The sequence below is a fragment of the Arvicanthis niloticus genome, chromosome 2 (assembly GCF_011762505.2).
Source record: "Arvicanthis niloticus isolate mArvNil1 chromosome 2, mArvNil1.pat.X, whole genome shotgun sequence".
Classification (NCBI taxonomy): Eukaryota; Metazoa; Chordata; class Mammalia; order Rodentia; family Muridae; genus Arvicanthis; species Arvicanthis niloticus.
Window position 1 is genome coordinate 84525637 of NC_047659.1, and position 20169 is coordinate 84545805.

Below are 20169 nucleotides of genomic sequence, written 5' to 3' on the forward strand. Positions count from 1 at the left end.
ATCTATTCTGGTGACATTTTTCAATCTCAGTCAACTTCAAACACATTATCACTAAACAGTCTAATGAAGCAGTTTCCACAATCTTTTATTAAAAGATGTCATTTATTTTTATTTTATGAATATGAGTGTTTTGCCTGTACTTATCTAGGTCTCTCTCTCTCTCTCTCTCTCTCTCTCTCTCTCTCTCTCTCTCTCTCTCTCTCTCGTTTGTGTGTATGTGTATGTGTGTGCAGAACTTGCAGAAGCCTGAAGAGGGTATCAGATTCCTCCCCACCAACCAGAACTGGAATTAAAGATGGTCATGAGCCACTTTGAGGGTGTTGGGAACGGAAACTGACTCCTCTGTAGGAGCAGTAAGGGCCCTTTACTGCTGAGCTATCTCTCCAAGTTTTTATCCTCTTAATTCCTCAATTAGGGATATAACTCCAATATAAGAACCCTTTAGAGGCCATACTCAAGCCATAGCAGTGAGGCTCTGGAAGGGGATAGCATTCTGGTAAGATGAGATGATGAGGCAAGGAGAGAAGTTGATAAAAAGTAATGACTAAAGATAGCACCCTACAGGTCCATGCTTTTCAAAAATTCCAATGTTAACAGACTTTCTTCAGGAAAAGATGCCTTTAGACAAAGGCTGCATCTCCTAGGAGTTAAACAGAAGTTTTTAGAATTCTAAGTCCCACAGCAAAAGTCAAACATCATCATCTGCAAAAGTAATCAATTCAGTTCTGTTTAGTGCAGCGCTCTAGTATCGTTTGGCATCTGTCTTATAGAGAGCTGATATAGCAAGTGCAAAGCCTGCATCTTAGAGTAATCATTTCGGCATTAGTGAGAAAGGTGGATGAAAAGGTAGTATGACTGGAGATGGGTGAGCTGTAAGGTAATAATATGTAAGGTAATAATATGGAAGAAGATGTCTGACTGAGCTTCTAATTCACACATGTTAGAGTGAATTGTTACAACTGAACACAATTAAACTATGTGTGTCTATGGACATTGTAAAAAATATTTTTGAACATACAATGTAAGCATCCAAAATATTTCAGAGAAAGAGAAAGAACAGTGGAACCCATTTAGAGGTGCTGAGTGAAGCTGTTAGGGAAGACATGGTTAGACCATTTTTGTCTATTTATTTCTCCAGAAACTATGAAAAATCAGCTTTGGCTTCACCATACCAATACAGTCCTCTCATGACCACATTATCTAGAATTAAAGGTCTTAATATTGCCTTACAAACAATTATAACCCACAGGATGCAGCAAAGAGCCTGGAGGTCTGTGGGGCTGGTGACAAAGCCTTTGTTGGGTGGGAAGACAAGGCTGTCCTTCTGCTGGTCACAGCATGTTAGAGAGTGGGTCCATTTGCCTCAGCAGGGAAGCATACTTCCTAAGAGAAAGCCCATATATCTATTTTCATCTTTGGATCACCACCCTCAGGTCAGCAACTCAACTTCCACTTCATGGATTAAAACATACAGCTTCAGAGGTCATCTTTCTGGTCTCCTTTAATTCTCAAAATAATCCTTCAAAATGTACTTCTTTATTCCTATTTTTATAAAAGACATACCGAGGTTGAACAGAAAATGGCAGCATCAAGGTTCAAATCCAGATTTCTCTCACTTCACAGCCTGTGGTTTTCCTTGACTGCCTCTATTTGGTTCACTTTGAACAACAAAGGCTTGGGAAAACATCCATTAGAGAAGTCTAAATCCTTTGTAGTTTTCAATTTAAAGTGACTGGCAGTATGTGGTGGTACCTCTAGATATTTTGATGTTAGTTTGTTTTCTTCTCTTTCCTTCGTTTGCTCTACCACCTGTGTCCAACTTTCTGGCATTGTGACAGAGCATTGTCATCTACAAAGGCTATCCTTGAGAACCATGCAATTCAATCACGAAATAAAACAAAGACTCAAATCCTTGTGATGTTTTAAGTAAGTTCACTTTGTGTGTGCGTGAGTGTGTGTGTGTGTGTGTGTGTGTGTGTGTTGGTGTGTGTGTGTGCTGGTGTGTGTGTGAGTTGGTGTGTGTGTGTGTTGGTGTGTGTGTGTGTATGTGTGTTGAGCTACAATCACATTCACAATCAATTCACAATTCATGGCCACATGAGCTATGGATTGGAAATGCCTGCATTTTTCTCCTGTTTGTCTGATGACTTCATGAAGAAACAGTCAGAGGAAACAGGGTCACTGATAAAACCAACTTCAGCACCACTATGTCCATAGACTTATGTACTAGGATCCCAGCTCCCCCCTTGTTTGGAGGTGCTTGCAGGCTGCTGGAGTTAAAGAACACGTGAAAAGCAGGAGGAGTTGTTGAGGTGTGGTCTGTTGCTATGTGTTGTAATGCTAAATACTGGCCCCAAAGTCTAGTTGCCTCCAAGGAAGAGGAGAGCCTCATGTGCACCAAATGATACTGTATAACCACCCCTCAAGTTATCTCTGATAGATCAATAAAAATGCCTACAGCGAGTAGCTGGGCAAAGAGAGATGGGTGGGGTTTAGTTCTCAGACTTGGGGTCTGAAGCAGAGGCTCTTAGGAGAGAGCAAGAGAGGAGAGTGAAGAGAGAGGATGATGCCTTCATGTGAGGGATCATAAAACCATAGCCCTGAGGGATGGCTAGTTGGAGTAAGAGTGGCCCAAATAGAACACAAGGTTATTTACAGGGAAGTAGACAAAATAGCCACAGAGGGTTGATATCTGCCCAGCTCCAATGCTGTCTTTGGCTTATTAAAAATATAAAGGTTTTGTGTCTTTTATCTAGAAACTAAATGAACAAAGGCAGGGTAGGAAACCCTAATTAATAGTAATATTTACCACAACATAAAGCAGAAATGCAATACTTAATACGTAACAGTTATTTGATAGTTGTTTCCTAAACTGATATTGAGTAAAAATTTCCTCCAAGTGGGAACAGTGATAGTTCTCTGCCCTTATACAATGAAATAGGCAAAATGTGATCTCCATCATTTCAAGACTGGTTCTTAAAAGAATGTATAGAGAGGCCATAGAATACATGGCTACACATAATAAAGCCCGCTTTAATATTATTAATTCAACCTTGCCTGAAAGGAATGTAGTGCTGTAAACTGACATTGAAGCATGACATCTAAATAGCATTTGCCATGCCAGAGTAAATATTAAATCACATTATCTGACAATCCTTAGGGAATGGCCTTGCAATGTCAGGCGCGAGGAAAATGATGGGAAATCAAATTCATAGAAATTTGACTTAAATGTTCAAAATAAAATGAATCTCCCTCATTGAGTGTGTGCAGGGATGAGATGATAGCAAAATGATTACACAAGGAAGACAGACGCTGATACAAAGATGATGGAGGTTAGCCTGAAGCGGGTTTCACTGTGGACTCTTACGATCACATTTATATAGTCCTTGGCCATTTCCAACTGTATTTTTTACACAGTATCCACAGAGATGCTGGAATACAGAAACATTGCAGTGGGGGATATGTAGGTTCTCCATCAATGGAACCACCCACTGGAAATACAAACAACATTTTTTCTCATAAGCCGCACCTGATACTTTTCTAGAAGAATAGGAATGGTCCTACTAGTGGTGATGTGTAGAGACCAAAGAATGATACAGGAACAGGTTGGCCATGAGAAAATCACGTTCAAAGACGGATAAATATACAGTATGTTGGATCTAACAGGAATTATAGGAAAGTGGTAAGAAACACAAGGGAGTAGTAGGCAGAGGTCAGAACTAAAGGAGTCTTCATGACAGACTTCAAATGCAGTCCGAATGGATTATGAAGTATTTGCCAGGTCTCACTAAGAATAGATGAGAGTCAAGACCAGAATCAGGGAATGGTAAAGCTGTGTGATATGATGTCATATATCCCACTTTCATATGAGATGTAACTTTCAGAGTAATGTTGGAATGCTACACTTTAGAGGCAACAACATACACAAGAACCTCTACTTCGATATGAATAATCTTGTTGAAGGGGTGGTATGGGAGCCTGTGTCTAGACCATATTCTGTTATTAATTCTCCATGTTTCATACAGCTTGCTCAAAGGTCTCAGTTAGACCAGAGCCAGACTTACGCCTCTAACTGCATTTGGTGCTTAGATGTGGTCATCTTTCAGCAAGACTGTCACATCCCAGTTTCTTGTTTGTTTGTTTGTTTAGACAGGGTTTTTCTATATAGCCCTGGCTGTTCTGGAACTTATTATATAGAGAAGGCTGGCCTCAAATTCCTGTCTCTGACTCCTGAGTGCTAGTGTTAAAGTTGTGTACCACCATATCCAGCCCCAGCTGTTTTTCATTTTTTATGTGGCACTACGGATTGAACCTAGGATGTTACACGTGCTAGGCAAATGTGCTACCACCGAACTTTGTCCACAGTTTTTTTTTTTTTTTTTATCTTTTATTAAACAGTCATGTTAAGTTCATTAGACTAGTTTTCAACTTACTCTACAGCCAAGGTAGGCCTTAGACATATTGTCCTCCTACCTCAACCTTCTGAGTAGTGAGGATTATTATTCCTGTGTCATCGGGCCCAGGCTCACACTCCAATCCCACAACATACACAACCCCCAGGAGCACCCACCTGCCCGTCATCCTGTGCAGGCAGCTTGGTAAAGATGTTATATACTGGCAAGTATTTCATGGCCTTTTCTTGTGCTCATAGGTCTTGCAGATTAATGCAACTTTATTTAAATGAGAGGATGAGAAGCTTATAATTACAAGTCAAAGAGGCCCAGACCAGCATCCTTTAACAGCATGTGTCTGAAGCCCAAACACTATTACTCCCAGGAACCTCTTTTTCTATTACCAGACTGTCCAATTACAGAAAAGGCCAGGTGAGCACTCCAACTTCTCCCCAGATCCTTTCTCACAGAATACAACTCTTGGTCTCTATTTTTTCCCTGAGGTATCCCCAACTCCTCTGGCAGCATCTAGATCCTGAAATGCTGTCTTCTTTGTTCACTTACATATATAACAGAAAAGAACTAATAAACCCATCCCCATGTACTATAGAGAAATGGAGAGATTCAGTCCCCTGTGTCTTTTGTCCATTGAAGAGAAGCTTACCAAAGTGTATGGTGGGAAGATCATAACAGCTAATTCCTTAGTTGGGGGCTATGTGGAGATCCTAAAAAGCCAGGGTACCTCAAGTGCTCTTCTCCCACAACTATTTCCATGGGGTATGGCAGAGCTGAGTACCCACCACACGGTCTTCCCTTTTTATATGTGTGTGTAGATTCATAGTCTAAGTCCAAATGTTCTTCCCACACTACGTCTCAAAGGGAGCCCCAATTTCCCGTGGGAACACATCCATATGTGTCCTGCTATGGAGCTGAAGCACTTTCAATTTTGATTCTTTTATAATGGAAATGAAGGTAACTGGGCTGAGAACAGATGAATTCAGAGCTATTTAAAACCTATAATACAGGGACTCCAGAAAAAAAAAATGTGAGCATGCTGCCAATTGCACAGGGCAGCATTTATGTCTAGTTCTGTTAAGCTGCTGGTTTCCACAGAACCACAGTGACTTTTTATACTCCAGGTGCTAGCCTTCTTGTACATGGAGATGGAGGGACTTGGGGAGATAAATGATGGGCTTTGAGAAGATGAAATGTACTCAGAGGCCAAAGGTGGTACAAATGAGAGGTATGTTAGGGTCCTATGGTGCTGTGAGTCTCTCTAACTTACCCTTAGAAACTATAACACATTGTAGACCCTTGCTAAGCTAAGAAAGAAGAAATTCAATGGAAGGGTTCCTTGGGAACAGTATCCTGCCAACCACATGGGAGTTTGCCTGATTCCTTTGTGTAAATGAAACAGCAAGGACTTTGTAGTCATTTTCTAGTCAAGTACATATACATACAGAAGGATGGAGGGAAAGGAGGCAGAAAGCTCAGACAGAAAAGAGCCAAGCTGGCATTCTCAGAAAGGATTTAACAGGTCATCAGCGACCATGTGTCCCTTCTCAATATCTATCTTTTTTCTCCCCTCCCCATATGCAGATCCCCTCATTCAACACCCCATATATCAGAAGAGAAAGGGATTCTGCCCACTTCCACTCTTACATTTTCTCTGTTTTTTTTTTAATCTATTATTTTAGTATGCACTTCCTGGGAGCCAGACTAATTGCCAAATAGACATAAATGTAAAATCCCCAAGCTAGAAATCCTAAGTAAAAAGGACTGATGGTAAAAGGAAAGGCATATGCTCAGAAAGACAAGATGAATGCACAGAACCAGTGCGCCTCCACAGAGGATGAATCCATGTAACCAGTGCGCCTCCACAGAGGATGAATCCATGTAACCAGTGCGCCTCCACAGAGGATGAATCCATGTAACCAGTGCGCCTCCACAGAGGATGAATCCATGTAACCAGTGCGCCTCCACAGAGGATGAATCCATGTAACCAGTGCACCTCCACAGAGGAGATCAATCTGAAGAAGTGTTTTTTAATAAGAAATGGGTATGAAACTCATGAATTTTAAAGATTTATGTTATTTATGTGCATGTGTGCACATCTGTGTGTGTTTGGACATTTTAGTGCAAATGCTCATGGAGGCCAAATGTGCGTGCTGGGTACCAATCTCATGTCCCCAAAAGAGCAGTATGTGTTTTTAACTCTAGGGCTGTCTCTCCAACCTCTAAGCTTGGTTATGTTTGATGATTTAAATACAGATGTGAAAAAAGCTTAATTTTTGTGTGAAAAATAAAACCTTTATGCTAAAGTGTTGCTCTGTCTTAAAGGGCAGATCAGAGAACAATGAAGGGGTGGAGGAGTCAGAAATATTCCATAGAAAAGTCAGCTGTCAACTGCATGCCTCTGTCTGCATAAACAGAACCATCAATAACCCTTCACTGATATCATGCTGAGATCAGAAATCAAAACCTATTTCAGGGAAAATATAAAGAAGAATGAGACTAGAGATGAAGTTCCCAAAGGAGAGAGTGGGCTGTCTTCTCAGAGGACCAGATGTCCGTATAGCTATGCATACATCTGTGCTGGGCCCTTGTTATGCTTGGATGATCTTTTCAGAACAATCGTAAATGGTGGTGCATCCAACTGTCCATCAGAAGTTAGCTCAGCATGCAATCCTGACTCCAGCTATATCCAGCTTTCAGCTAGGCAGATCCCAAACCTGATTAAACACTAGATATTTAAAAAGGTAGTTATTTATATGCATATCAAATGGCAAGTTTTTCCACTTGGAGTTAACATAACTATCAGTGGATCCATTCTAGGCAAAGATTTGAGTGGACAGGTTAAAGCTGGAAGTACTGTAACTGTATACTACAAATGACTTGAAGGTAATAATATATCCAGAATTGTGTCTGAATCTTTAATATTTCCTTCCTTACTTTAAATAAATACATTCTGAACCTGATGCTTTCATTGTTTTATAGGAGAATAAAGCACACAAACTAGAAGTTGTTAAAAACTACATAGATTATACCAATCAATCATAGTTTCCTTTACCCTGTGAGCAATGTTGTCTACTCTGATGATTCTGTGTTTTCTAAGAGTTAGTAGTCTCATCTTAGAGATGTTATCCTTCATCCTTGATGATGTTCTTTCAGGAGGCCTTTCTCCAAAGAGAGAAGAGCATGGCTATCAGAGTCCAGGCCGGTATTTCACTGTTTCAGTCTCCTTTCTTTTCAGTCAGAGAGCTACCATGAGGACTCCAGTGACTCTCACTTCTAGAGCAGAATCAGGGTTCTTCCATAGTGTCTTACCTTTGATGCTCGGAAGGAGAAGGCTGTGGATTTGGTGTCAGATTTTCCCCGGTCTTGTAGAAGAAGGCCTTGGTCTTCTGTCAAGGCCAAGTAGTGTCCTGTGGTGAGATGCCGAAGTCGGAAAGCCTGGCCCCACCTGATGTTACTGCCACTCCAGCTGCCCAAAGAACATGAGAAATTACATATATAGAAGTCAGTTCTGTTCAAGATTTACACTGTTTTTTCTTAAGCCCCAACTTTATCCACTTTCTTGGAGTTATCATTAAGAGTCAATGAATCCATTTCCTATCTATCTACAATTCAGAACAGTGCTTTCCTTTGACTCCTCTTATAGGCAAGGACCATGGTCTTGAGGGCAGGGCAATGGCATACTATGATTAGAAGTCTCAGGCTTTAACACATCATTCAGTCGACCAATGTTTATGCAATTCAGTTCAAAATGATGGGAAGCCTTTCATCTAGGAATACTTGTATTTGGGAAAGCAGTCTTTCCATTTTGCTATTGGAAGTCAAGCATTTCCACATCATAAAAAGTCCTGTCTTTCTGAGAAATGATAAGACAAACAAAACAACCTACAGCCACTGTAGGTTATGAGTGCTAGGGAGAGGCAAGTAGTAAGGGATGTGACCGAGAAGCAGATATACCGTAACTCCACTCAAAGGAGACGAGTTCAGTAGGAACAAAGTAGGACCAAAGGATTGAGATAAGGAATCGCAGTTGCAATGTCCATCTTTACATGGCCCATATCCAAAAGACTAGCAATCAAAAGAAGTTATGGTAAACACTAGGGGAGAAATTATTCATGGGATCACTGGTAACTCAAAACGTATCCTTTAAGTTAGGTGACATACGTGTCAAACTTTACAATCATTTGTCACCTTTTCAATTTTTAGAAACACATGAGAATCAAAATCATGATTATAAACCAGGCTTAGGTTTCTGTTGTCAAGCACTAACAACTATGAATATACATACATACATATATATATATATATATATATATATATATATATATATATATTTGAAAATTTATTTAAACAAGAAGTCTTGAGCTAGTCAATAAGTGGGTACCCCATTTTAAAAATCAATATTTCTTTTACACACTATATATAATAACTTTTGTTTTTCAATATAAAAATGATACATTCCAAATCAGCATCTTCAAAAGTTTCTCAATAAACTATTTAAATGAGCAAAAAAGGAGAGGAAGAGGGGGTATAGGAGAGGCTCCTTTATATTATTTTCATCTTTAGTAGGGCATTTTTTGGAGGTATACAACTCTCACAAGAGAGAATTCTTCCTGAATACATTTTTAAAGAAACACTGGCCCAGTGCTAGGGAGGAAATGAAAAGAAGCAGTTTGCAATACTTAGTCCCTCTCTTCTCATCCCAGCTGTTTAGCTCTAACTTAACTTGCCCATCTTCTTAGCAGATAAAAGGATCTGCTCTTACCCAGATGGGCCTTTAGAATTTGGAGTTTAAGGAACGAATTACTCAAGCTTTAAAAGCTGTTACTCAAGCTCACGGTTGAAAATCAACCTTTGTTCCTTCCACCTATGTACATTGCTGTGTGAGACATTCTGACAAATGTTGTTTTCCACACATCTATGTGAGGTTTGAATCTTATTTTACTAGCTGCCATCTTGACTACCTGTCTATCTTTGTTGTTTAAAGATAGCTCTTACTGCAGCCAAGACACCTACTGAAAGCTTCCAGGGTATTTGTTTAATAAAATAATGGTAGTGGTAGCAAGGGGAGAGGGGAAACTCTGGGGGCTTTCAGTGGTAATTACAAAGCTAACCTCTGATTACCCAGGCTGTATTAGAGTAGGGGGCAACTAACTTTAGACTAAAAATAAGAACCTGGAAATATCTTGGGTGTAAGAAAGTGAGTGTGTGTGTGTGTGTGTGTGTGTGTGTGTGTGTGTGATTTCTTATAATCAAAGCCATAGAAATTTTAGAATTTAGCTCTCAACCACAGACTTTTGAGGGTTCTTCTCAAGTTATAACAAATGATAAATATAAGAGAATAGACTATACAGGAAAACCAACCACTCTTGCAAATGGTACCATCTGGACCATGTGTTACCTTATCCGAAGGGGTTCCACTCTCCATAGAGACCTGGCTCTGGTCCCAGCTCCTCCAGCTTCATAGAACACCCTCCTGTAAGCAGAGTTGGGGATCAGCACCAGTTCCTTGCCAATGAAGGACAATTCCTTGCAGAGGAGGCTCACACTAGCTACCTAAACCTCTCAAGTCAGCAAATTCAAAGGGAGGATTGGTTGGTGGTCTTTATCTCTCTCTTAGGATGAATTAAAGCTGCCTAAAGGGAGGGCACATCCCGTATGCAATGGACACTCATAGATCATCAGAGGGACAGTGGGAAAAAAGGGAGACAATGTTCTCCATTCCTACATTTTTAAAATGGCTCAGTCTTATACCATGTTACTGACAAAGGATGATCTGAGCCTTTTAGGTTAGGCTTCTCAATGTAATTTCCATTTATTATAAATAGATTTTTACTTTTAGAACACATGCAGAACAGTGTGAATCACGTCATTATTCTAGGAAGGCTGGAACAAAGTTGTGTCTTCAGTTGCCATAGTTTTAATGGTTCCATTATTGCATGGTTCTTTTTTCCCAGCTTAAAAACTATCTTTTAATATGCTTTTAAACACTTTTTGTTTTAGATTAATTTTACATTTGTGAAGCAATTTCACAGACAGTCCACAGAGTTACTGTACAGTGTCACTTGGTTCCCCTCACATTGTCACCTCAAATCATCAAGATAGGTTTGCCTAAACTGAGACACCAATGTTTGGTAAGCAGTATACTCAAACTTAACACTTCATTTATATTTTATCAGAAGTTTGTGATAGTTACTCTCCTATTACAGGACCTGATGCAGAGTGCCACAGTGGTCATTAGGTTTTTCCTCTCTACTTGACATCCTATGTTCCCAACATCTCCCTTGTTCTCTTACAACTCAGAATTTTGAGTAGTACAGTATTGTTGATGCTTTTCTAATTATTATCAAAGTCTCAATCTTTTGATCTATACAATGAGAACCAACCTAGTTAGATCACCAGTTATGTGAATTAAATTGTTATACCTTTATTGATTAACTACATATGACATGTGCATGCATGTGTACATTTCTGTGTGAATATACATAACCGTGCATGCAAAAAGGCCAGAGGAGGATGTTGGATATCATGTTCTTGAGACTTTTCAAGACTAATCATTTAACTTCATTTGAACTCACCAGCCTTACATCCTACCTCTGTTATAGTTTGTCTATATAACAAAAATGAACTATTCAAAAAGAAGAATTTGGACCTAGATTTTAGGGAAAAAAAACCTTCTATAGTGATGAAGAGAAAATAGATACCTGATCCTTATGTTGAAGTAGTCTGAATTACTTCAAAAGATACATATAAAAGGGAAAGATACCTGTTTTGGATCTCTTAGTACTATGAACTAGAAAAGATCTGTCAGTTCTCTGTGGTTCAACTCTCTTGCCTGTAAAACAAGTCTAATAAGGGTAGTTAAATCATGGGATATAAAGACTCAACGTGATTTTAAAAAGAAAGTTTAAAACAAATGTTCATAGATACATAAAGAACTATGAAATACAGATTTATACAAATTTTGTTTTAATACAGATTATCTATAAACATATATAGAATAATACATTAAGAGCACAGAGATGCAATCAAATGCTATATTAAGCATGGTTACATCATTTATGGGGGAGTGTAGAGGACATTTCTAAGCCTTGTTTTAAATAAATACACTTAGGAAATATTTACAAAAGAAAATTGTATATTCTTTTATAGCTTTAACTCCTAGGTGTTTCTGTACCTGGCCAAAATGGAAATGCGACTTTCCTGACTTTGCTATTTATACAAATTGACAGAGATTTTCACTGGGATATCTCGACCTTCAGCAAAGACTGAAAGAAAGGGAGAGATAATGGCCCATGTTAGGTCTCATGCGATTCAGTCCTGAAGCTAACATCAGAAGACCCTCTAAACCCAAGGTCTGAAATATCCTTAAATGTCCATTATACCTAACTGAGATATTCTAGCAGCTTGATCTGTTTAGTATCACAAGGTTACCATGGTTGAAACAATTTGTTCCTGTTCTCTTAAATGATGGCAATAAGAGGAGCAGAGTGGGTGGACAGCTGAGTTGCTTTTGAAAGCCTGGCTGACATCTTAGCTTTGGCTCCAACAGGTTGAGTGACTTAGCCCAGGGTGTTTGATAAGCCAGAGGCAGAGCGAAGCATCTGAGTTCAGAATGTGAGATTGTGGCTCTTGAGTTTCCATTCTTAGGTAATATTTCCATCAAGCCTGCCTACTCCCAGGGTTCAGAGGGAAGGAAAACAATTTCATCTGGGGAGTCAGTATCTTAGTAGTTCCTAGAATTTCTTAGCATACTCTCTATTGCCTGTTCCTTTTTCCTGATTTTAATGTTTTTGATGATTCTGGCTAGTTGACGATTTTATTTTTCTAACAACGAACATCAGTGAAGAGGTTTAGGGTTCATAGTCCCTAGACAGAAAGCAGTACCAAGGCATCTTGTCATCCTGCTTTCATTGAGAAAGCCAAAATTTAGGCTCCAAAGTCCTCAATGGTTGCTTCCTTACCCAATCTCAGTCCCTCATGCTGCCATGCAAAGGAAAGGGACAAGTATGTCTTGTCATCTTCTTTGGTAACACCAACCAAATCCTATGGAGTCCTTGTGCACATCCAGGTGCCTCTTGCTATTGCTTTTGTTTGTATTCTTGCTCCATTAGACTCATTTTGGAACCTGATCACCATCTCCCTCATTCTCCCAACTAAGTTTTTCAAATATTTCTCTCCTTTCCCCTTTACACAGGATCTTGTTAGAGCACTTAACAGGAATTCCTATCAAAGGACGAGCCATCTTCATACTTCATAGTTTCAGATCAGGCTATTTCTATTGCGACTGTAGTTTCAATAATAGAGATGAAGGCAATGCATATGGTAACCACTTTATGTCTTCCAAATTCCCATCCTCAAAAGTAGAACAGGAGGAAAAAGCTGATAAAGATATAGTATGATTCATTTTGATGTAGATAACCACCATACACTATTATAAGCTTCAATTTTTTTTTTTTAGCTATCTGAAAGCCTTCTACTTAATATAGCACAGTAAAATATAAAAGCAACAGTAAGCCAGGTGTTTAATCACAGAGCTAAGAAGCAGGGGCAGGTGGATGTCTGTGAGTTCAAATCCAGCCAGATCTACATAGTGATTCCTAGGCAAAACAGATTATATAGTAAGACTCTTTCTCAAAAAAGAAGAAAAAAAAAAGAAAAAAGAAAAAAAAACCCACCCCACTAAAATCAAATAAAAACAAAACAAAGATGAAATGAAAAAAAAAATCAGCAACTGAATAAGATCACATGACAACATTTAGCTAGTGATCCTTAATTCTAAGGGAAATCAGATTGACTGAACTTCCTTCAGCATGTAGACGTCACTGTCAGCCACTAAGGAGGAACAGAGTAAATCACTCACAACACTTACATAGGTCTAGTTTCAGTGTGCTCTCAACTCTGTTCTATGTCACATCTGGGTCCTATAAAGGACATTTAGGAAACATAGCAATAGGAAGAGATTCACACTGTAAGGGACTCAAGTCACCAGTTGACAGTTTCTAAGATACAGAGAAATACATTCAATCATGGTGCTTCTTGGTCCTTCAGCACACAGAATAAGGGATGAGCACTGACAAAAAGTGAACAAAGCTCCAGCTTTTTAAACTTCCATCTGAAACAAGCCAGGATGCCACCATTGGCAGAAGTCTGATCAAGATGATCTGTAAAGTGTCAGAATTTGTCTCTGATGTCACCAATTTAGTAAAATTAATGTAGTTGAGAAAGATCTTATAAGCATAACAACAAGATAAGATACTGCAGTCACCAGTTTAGACCAATTACTGTCAAAATTAAGTTGAATTTAGATAAGAGGTTTGATTTTTACTTAATATATGAGACTTCTACAGTCACACGGCAGATCACTTTATGTACTCTTCCTTTGAGGATAAGAAAAGTAGTAATAAATCTTGAATACATATATATATATATATATATATATATACATATATATGTATGTATGTATATAATGTGCATTAATATCTTCCATTTAATAAAATTCAGAATCTTTTAAAAACTTTTTATTGAAGACATTTAGGAATACAAGGCTTAGACCCAGTCCTTATTTAACTTTTTTAACTGATTTGAGATGGTTAGACTGTGAGTTAAAGGGCTTATAGCAAATTCATGGCTTTGAGTTTATTGTTAGGGTGTTTTCTATATTTTCTTTAGAAATAGCTGAGAGGAGTTAACAGACAACAGTCCAGATTGCCTTACATGGATAGTTGGTTTTCAAAACATCAGAAGTCCACAGAATTGATGTGACAAACATTTCTGTATTAATGTTCATTTTTATTAGAGACCTGTCTGCTCCTAACAGCTTCCTGTCTTGGATTCTAAGAAGAAATTGAGCATCCTTGGAGTTACTCCAGTTGTGCGGTGACAGCCACTAGGCAAGAATTGCCTCTTTCCATCTACAGACAAATTAATGACCAGAAAAGGACACACCTGCAGAATAGTCAACTGATTATATCTGCCTAGACAGAGTAATCAGCCCTTAATAATTCTGCATCACTAAGGTCTGTCAGATGTTCCTGGACCAGAAGGCTGAAGATCGGATGCTCCAACGTTTTGTAGTATAGGGACTGTCCAGGTGTTCAGCAGTCTTTATAAATTGGCTAAGTTTTAGAAGCCATGCTTTGTGCTTCCCATAATTTCAGTTAACTCAGTCATTCTGGATTTCTGATGGGGTTGAAAACTTATAGTCTCATAGCCAATCCTGGCTAATTACTTTGAGAGAAAAGATTTGAGAGGATGGTTTTCAGCCAACATTCATTCTAAAGCCAAGAAAAAAGCCAGGTTCAGAACTAAGTCTTTGAGTTAGGAGAGATGACAGAGGTTCTGCTTAGTCAACAAAGTGATGGACTGGGTATTAGGTCTATCTTGCACCTTGCTGACACAAATTGGTATAGTTATTCGATAATTGTATTTTGAGAGAAAAGTTTTATTTTAACAGGAAGGGTGATATGTAGGAGGAGCTAAAGTGGGAGGAGTATGGAAAGGAAGAGTAGGAGTAAGTAGAGAAGGAAGAGAAGGAAAGGAGAAGCTAGGTGATGAGAGAGAAGAAGGGGGGGACATGAAGGCTGATTTTCACATGTCTCTGCCAGTCAAAGATAGTTGATATATCTAGGTTGGGTATTGGGTTACACTTATGATTGATATTGAGCACTACCAAACTTATAAAGCCTTTGGTTAACATTAAAAAAAATTGTATAAAAGAAAAATGGAGAAGGGGGCATGGGATAGGGGTTTTCTAGGGAGGAGAAATGGGGAAAGGGGATAGCATCTGAAATGTAAATAATATATCCAATAAAAAATCATACATGTATACACACATGTACACACACACACACACACACACACACACCAACCAGTTAGTCTCCCTTACTACTGTTAGTGTATTGATTATTAGGCAAAAGGAGCATAACAATAAAGTGATTCCTAATGACATAGTGCTATATCCTTGCAGTAGATGAGAATTAACTAAGAGATCCACAACTGAAGCTTTATTAAACCTGTCCCCCTCAAGGTTCGGTGGCCTTTACAGATGAGGAGGCAGAAAAAGTATAAAGGCCAGAGATGCTGGATAACTTCAAGGAAACAGTGTCTTCTATATACAACAGGGCGGATTCACATAATTTTGAATCATTAACAAGAGTCCATTAAACAGTCTCCTATTGGACTAAAGATATAGTTTATCTCTATACTACCTCTAACTATAGTCCTTGGGACAGCTACCTGCTAAATCCAACTTTTATGAATTCTGATGCTTGGTTTCTTCCACATGAGTTGGTATCAAGAAAAATGAAACCAACAATGCCATCTCAATTACTTAGTCTACTAAATGGGATGAACAGAGATAATCTGCCTTTCAAGGACCATCAATAACTTATGTAAACACACAGCCTCTCTAGAATGGCTGATTCCTTTCACCAATGTGGATTATTCAGACATAGGAGTAATCAAATACAACGAATGGCTTGAGATGCATTGGAGCATTCTTGCTTAGATTGAAGGTAAACACATTTTTTTTTTGAGCAAACACTTCTGTCTTGCTATTCCTACTTAACAAACTGAAGCTTGTGGCTAGATGAAGGTCAGTCTAAGTAAGAAAGACCTACACAAATCACGTGTGGCCAAATAAAAATGCAAAATATTTAATATGAGTTACCAGAGAGTGGAGACAGCTCAGACAGAAGAATGAAGATAGTGGCTTACCTGTGCTGAGAATCATTCTGATCTGTAGATGGTATCGTCAAACATTCATCGTGACCATGGAAAAGACGAACTACATGGCCACCAAGTAGGTATCCTATGAAAGAATGGTATACCACAATAACTGATCAAAAGTTTAAGGAGAACACTGTGTTCAGTAAGGGCGAATTCATGCAAGTCACAGCTGGTTCTACAAAACAGTCAGAGTAATACACATGGGAAAGTATAAAGTCCATGAATCCAGGCTGCAGTGGAAAAGAATTCTAACTCTGGCAGTTAAGTTATTGAGAAATAAGTAAGGCCAAACATAGAGTAGAAGGTGAAAGCAGTGTGTTATCACTTAAAAAAAAAACAAAAAACAAGACAAAACAAAATGAAAAATTACTGTTAGAATGAACAGGATTTTCCAGTTTTGTAAGAAGCTAATAACTCAATACCAAATCACCAGATCTTACAACTTTAGTGTATATACTTCTTGGCAAAATCCAAATCAAATTATGGTAATGGGATAAAAATTAGTCAGAATAGGGTGACAATCTGTTTTTAAGTGTTATTTAGGAAAAGGAAACAATATGCTTTTAAGAGACATTTTAGGAGAAGGTAGTTTTCAATTGTAGTTAACTAATACAGATCAAATGTGATGGTGCATCTATTTCCCAAAGTGGGGGTGGGGCAGAATGCCTCTAGCAGGTCTGAATGGACATGTGCAGCAACTGCTATCAACAAGCACTTAAGTTTCAGCAAAAAGGAATCTCAATAGTTGTGAGTTCAGACCCCGAAAAGAAACAATAAACTTCAAGGGCATGATGACCCATTAGTTTTCAAACAAATTCCAAGCATTAATTCTGGTAGCATAATAGCAGGAGGCAGGCCTGGCTAAACTAATTTTGCACAAAGAAATTGGATTTGTTATTCTTCTGAATTAAAAAAAAATCTCTAGGCTACTCCATTCTCAGGAGACATATGGACTTAATATGTTCAATGTCTGTATTAGAAGTTTTTCTTTTTAAATCACATAATTAGATCACTTGAGGGGGGCTGTCTCCAACTATTTTGGGTGCAGGATTAAAACATTAACAACGAGAAATCATTCCAGAGGGGAAGACGGTGCTATTAGAGCGTACTGTACAGAGATACTTGGAGTTGCCTTAGCACTTCTTTTTTAAACCGAGGCAAGAAAAGATTAGCTTAAACTTCCCTCAAATATGCACAAGTATTTTTCCAATAGCTAATTATACTAATATGTACAGTCGCATTTTTGCATTTAAATAATTCAAGACATACTGAAGGGAATTCCTAGTAGCCGATTTACATAGAAAATTAAAAACCTCAGCCATCAAGCTCTTGATTAAACTTTTGATCCTCTCTTGATGGTGAGACTATCGCTGCTTAAGAGTCCATCGTGAATAGTTTGTGGGCTTTTCCAATCAATATCCTCCTCATCTGAGAAAACTGCCAAGTGCTGTGCGTTACAATTTTTTTTTTTTTTTTTTTTTTTTTTTTTTTTTTTTTGCTGAAATCTGTGAGAGTGTGGATCACAGTCACGGAAAAAGCATCAAGTGAAGGGCCACCAACGTCTATGAGGGCAGGGTTATGGATGATGAGAGGCCATTCTCCACCCAGCCAGAAGACCGAGCTGATGAGCTCTTCAGATTTCATCCACACAAGGGCACTCAGTGCTTCTGTGAGAACACTCCTTAATTAATCTCTACAAGCTCTCTGTTGGGACTGAGATAATTTTATTTCTGTCCGTGAAGATGAAACATTTAACATCAAAACAAGGCTGAAACTTTCCAGGGAAAGATTTAAGATAAGGAGTCTTGATTCCTGATAAGAAGGAAAGACTGATGGTAAATTTACAAAGGTATATTAATGTTTGTATGTATGTGCACACATGTGTGTGTGTGTGTGTGTGTGACAGAGAGAGAGAGAGAGAGAGAGAGAGAGAGAGAGAGAGAGAGAGAGAGAGAGGGAGAGAGAGAGAAGAGAGAAGAGAGAGAAGACAGAGGGAAGAGAGAATAAGAAGAGAGAAAAGACAGAGGGAGAAAGGAAAGAAGAAAGGAGAGAGAGGAGGATAGAACCCTGATTTTAATAGCTTCTCATATCATACCAGCAAACAGGATTTGTCATTTCCAAACACTGTAGTTTAACTGTTAAATGATCTTATTTCCACAGAAACAATTAATTGTGAGACATTTTTATTTATTATTTTATGGGTGTTCTATATTGGTAAGTAAAAACCAAAGACCAATTATATACTTATTATGAAGGAAGTTCCTTTCTACTATGGAGAGAGGCATAGAGTGGGGTTGGGGTATAAGCCATTTCATCTTTCCAGCAAATAATCTCTTCTAAGATGGAAGTTTCTAGGCCTGTTTACTTACCAATAGTAAGCATGAATAATAAAATAAAAATACTTATCAATAGTAAGCAACTCCTGTGTGCTTGTAGTGATAAACTAACAACAGGTACCAAAGAATTAAATCAAGGTCAACGATGCCCATGGGGAGTAACAATAGAAAGTAATCTATACTGATATCAGATAAAAAAGTAGGAGAAATAAAATCATGCTGTATGTGGGTGAGAGACGGCAGAAAATGTTATCATACACAGCTCAGAGGAAATGGCATGCTGAGGGATGGCTTACCTTCTTCGATGCTACTTCCTGAACATGTAGGATGTACGTTCCAGAGTGTTTGCATAAAGGAGGCATCCACTTGGATGCTACCATTTGATATCGAGAGATGCTGCAATGGGAAAAGAAATGAAACCTCCTTTAAATCACTAGTCCATTCCCATCAGAGCTGCCCACCAGAATGTCAAGCATTAAGTTAAACAGCTTCCCTTCTCCATGGCTCCTTCTACATATGTGTGGGACCTTTCTTAGTCTAATCGTCAAGTAGTTTCATAGGTGGCACTTTATTCCAGAAAGAACTATGCAGCCACAGAGGTGACAGACAAGTGGTAACCTTGTCACCTCAGCTGCATGCCCGACTCTACACAATTATAAAATGTCTACTTCTTGTAGGATAAAAAGACCCTCACAAATGGGAATAAAATTGCTTCAACATTTGGAGACGGCAAGGCAAAAGTGGCTGTCAGGTTTGGCCCTATGAGAAACTGCTGAGAAATTCAACACTTATCTTGGGCATTTCTTTATCTTCAGGCATTCCTACCTTGAATGGAGCTCCATTGGTAACTATCCTTAGATGAAAGACCTCATATGCCTCTGTCAGCCTCTGTAATAACCCATGCACTGATGTTTTACACCCCCATTTTTACACCCCCATTTTCTATCAAGCTTATTTCCCTGCATTACTTTTTGCTGGCTTGTTTTCCACTTGGCAAGAGCCACACAATGTGATAAATTCAGAGTAATGTGACTTAATTCATCTTAGCAGGATTTGCTGAATACAACACAACAATCTAAAAAGAACCTAACAGTTAAATTCCAGGCATTAGGACTGCCTCACAGGAGAGAGATACTTTGTCCTACCCAGCCTGCAGTAGCTCTGTTTCCCCTGGCCACCTATTCCTAAGGAAGACATTCTGAAAAGAAAAGATGCTACCGTCAAGAGGTACTTACAAGATATCTTTCAGAAGACACACTGACGAGGATAAGGTCGTCTCCAATTCGTACTTTCTCTCCTTCAGACCTTTGTTTGGAAGCAGGATGTATGGTCCACCAACAGGCTTCTCCTACATGAATGCTTCATGAGTTAGCCTCTGCATCCTAGAAGGCAGTCCTCCTAATTCTGCCCCACATTCCTTCCAATGACATACCTCTCCCTCAGTCTAGCTCTTTCTGCTTCAATTCCCATTTACCTACAACCATGCTTGTTATCTAATGTGTGCTCTTGACTATATTTTTCATTTTAAAGACATAAAGACAGAAAGACAAAATATTGTCTTTTTTGGAGGTCTGTAATTCAGAAGTCTGAATATTTTTAATGGATATAAGATATGGTTTTTCACAATCCCTTTTACATCTTTAAAAAAAAAATGAACTGATTTCATTCTGTTTTGGTGGTACATGTAGGGGCAAGAA

At 38.7% G+C, this 20169-nt stretch overlaps 1 protein-coding gene across 1 annotated transcript in view; it reads right to left on the reverse strand.

Moving 5' to 3' along the window:
• Ryr3 (ryanodine receptor 3) overlaps positions 1-19956 on the reverse strand; it is a 290856-nt gene extending 270900 nt beyond the window's left edge. The window contains exons 1-6 of the mRNA XM_076928313.1: positions 19947-19956; positions 19708-19820; positions 18769-18868; positions 16125-16218; positions 9808-9882; positions 7719-7875 (exon numbers count right to left, since the gene is read on the reverse strand). Coding sequence (XP_076784428.1) covers positions 7719-7875; positions 9808-9882; positions 16125-16218; positions 18769-18868; positions 19708-19820; positions 19947-19956 — 549 coding nt within the window. The remainder of the gene's footprint in view (positions 1-7718; positions 7876-9807; positions 9883-16124; positions 16219-18768; positions 18869-19707; positions 19821-19946) is intronic.
• Between the last annotated feature and the right edge of the window lie 213 nt (positions 19957-20169).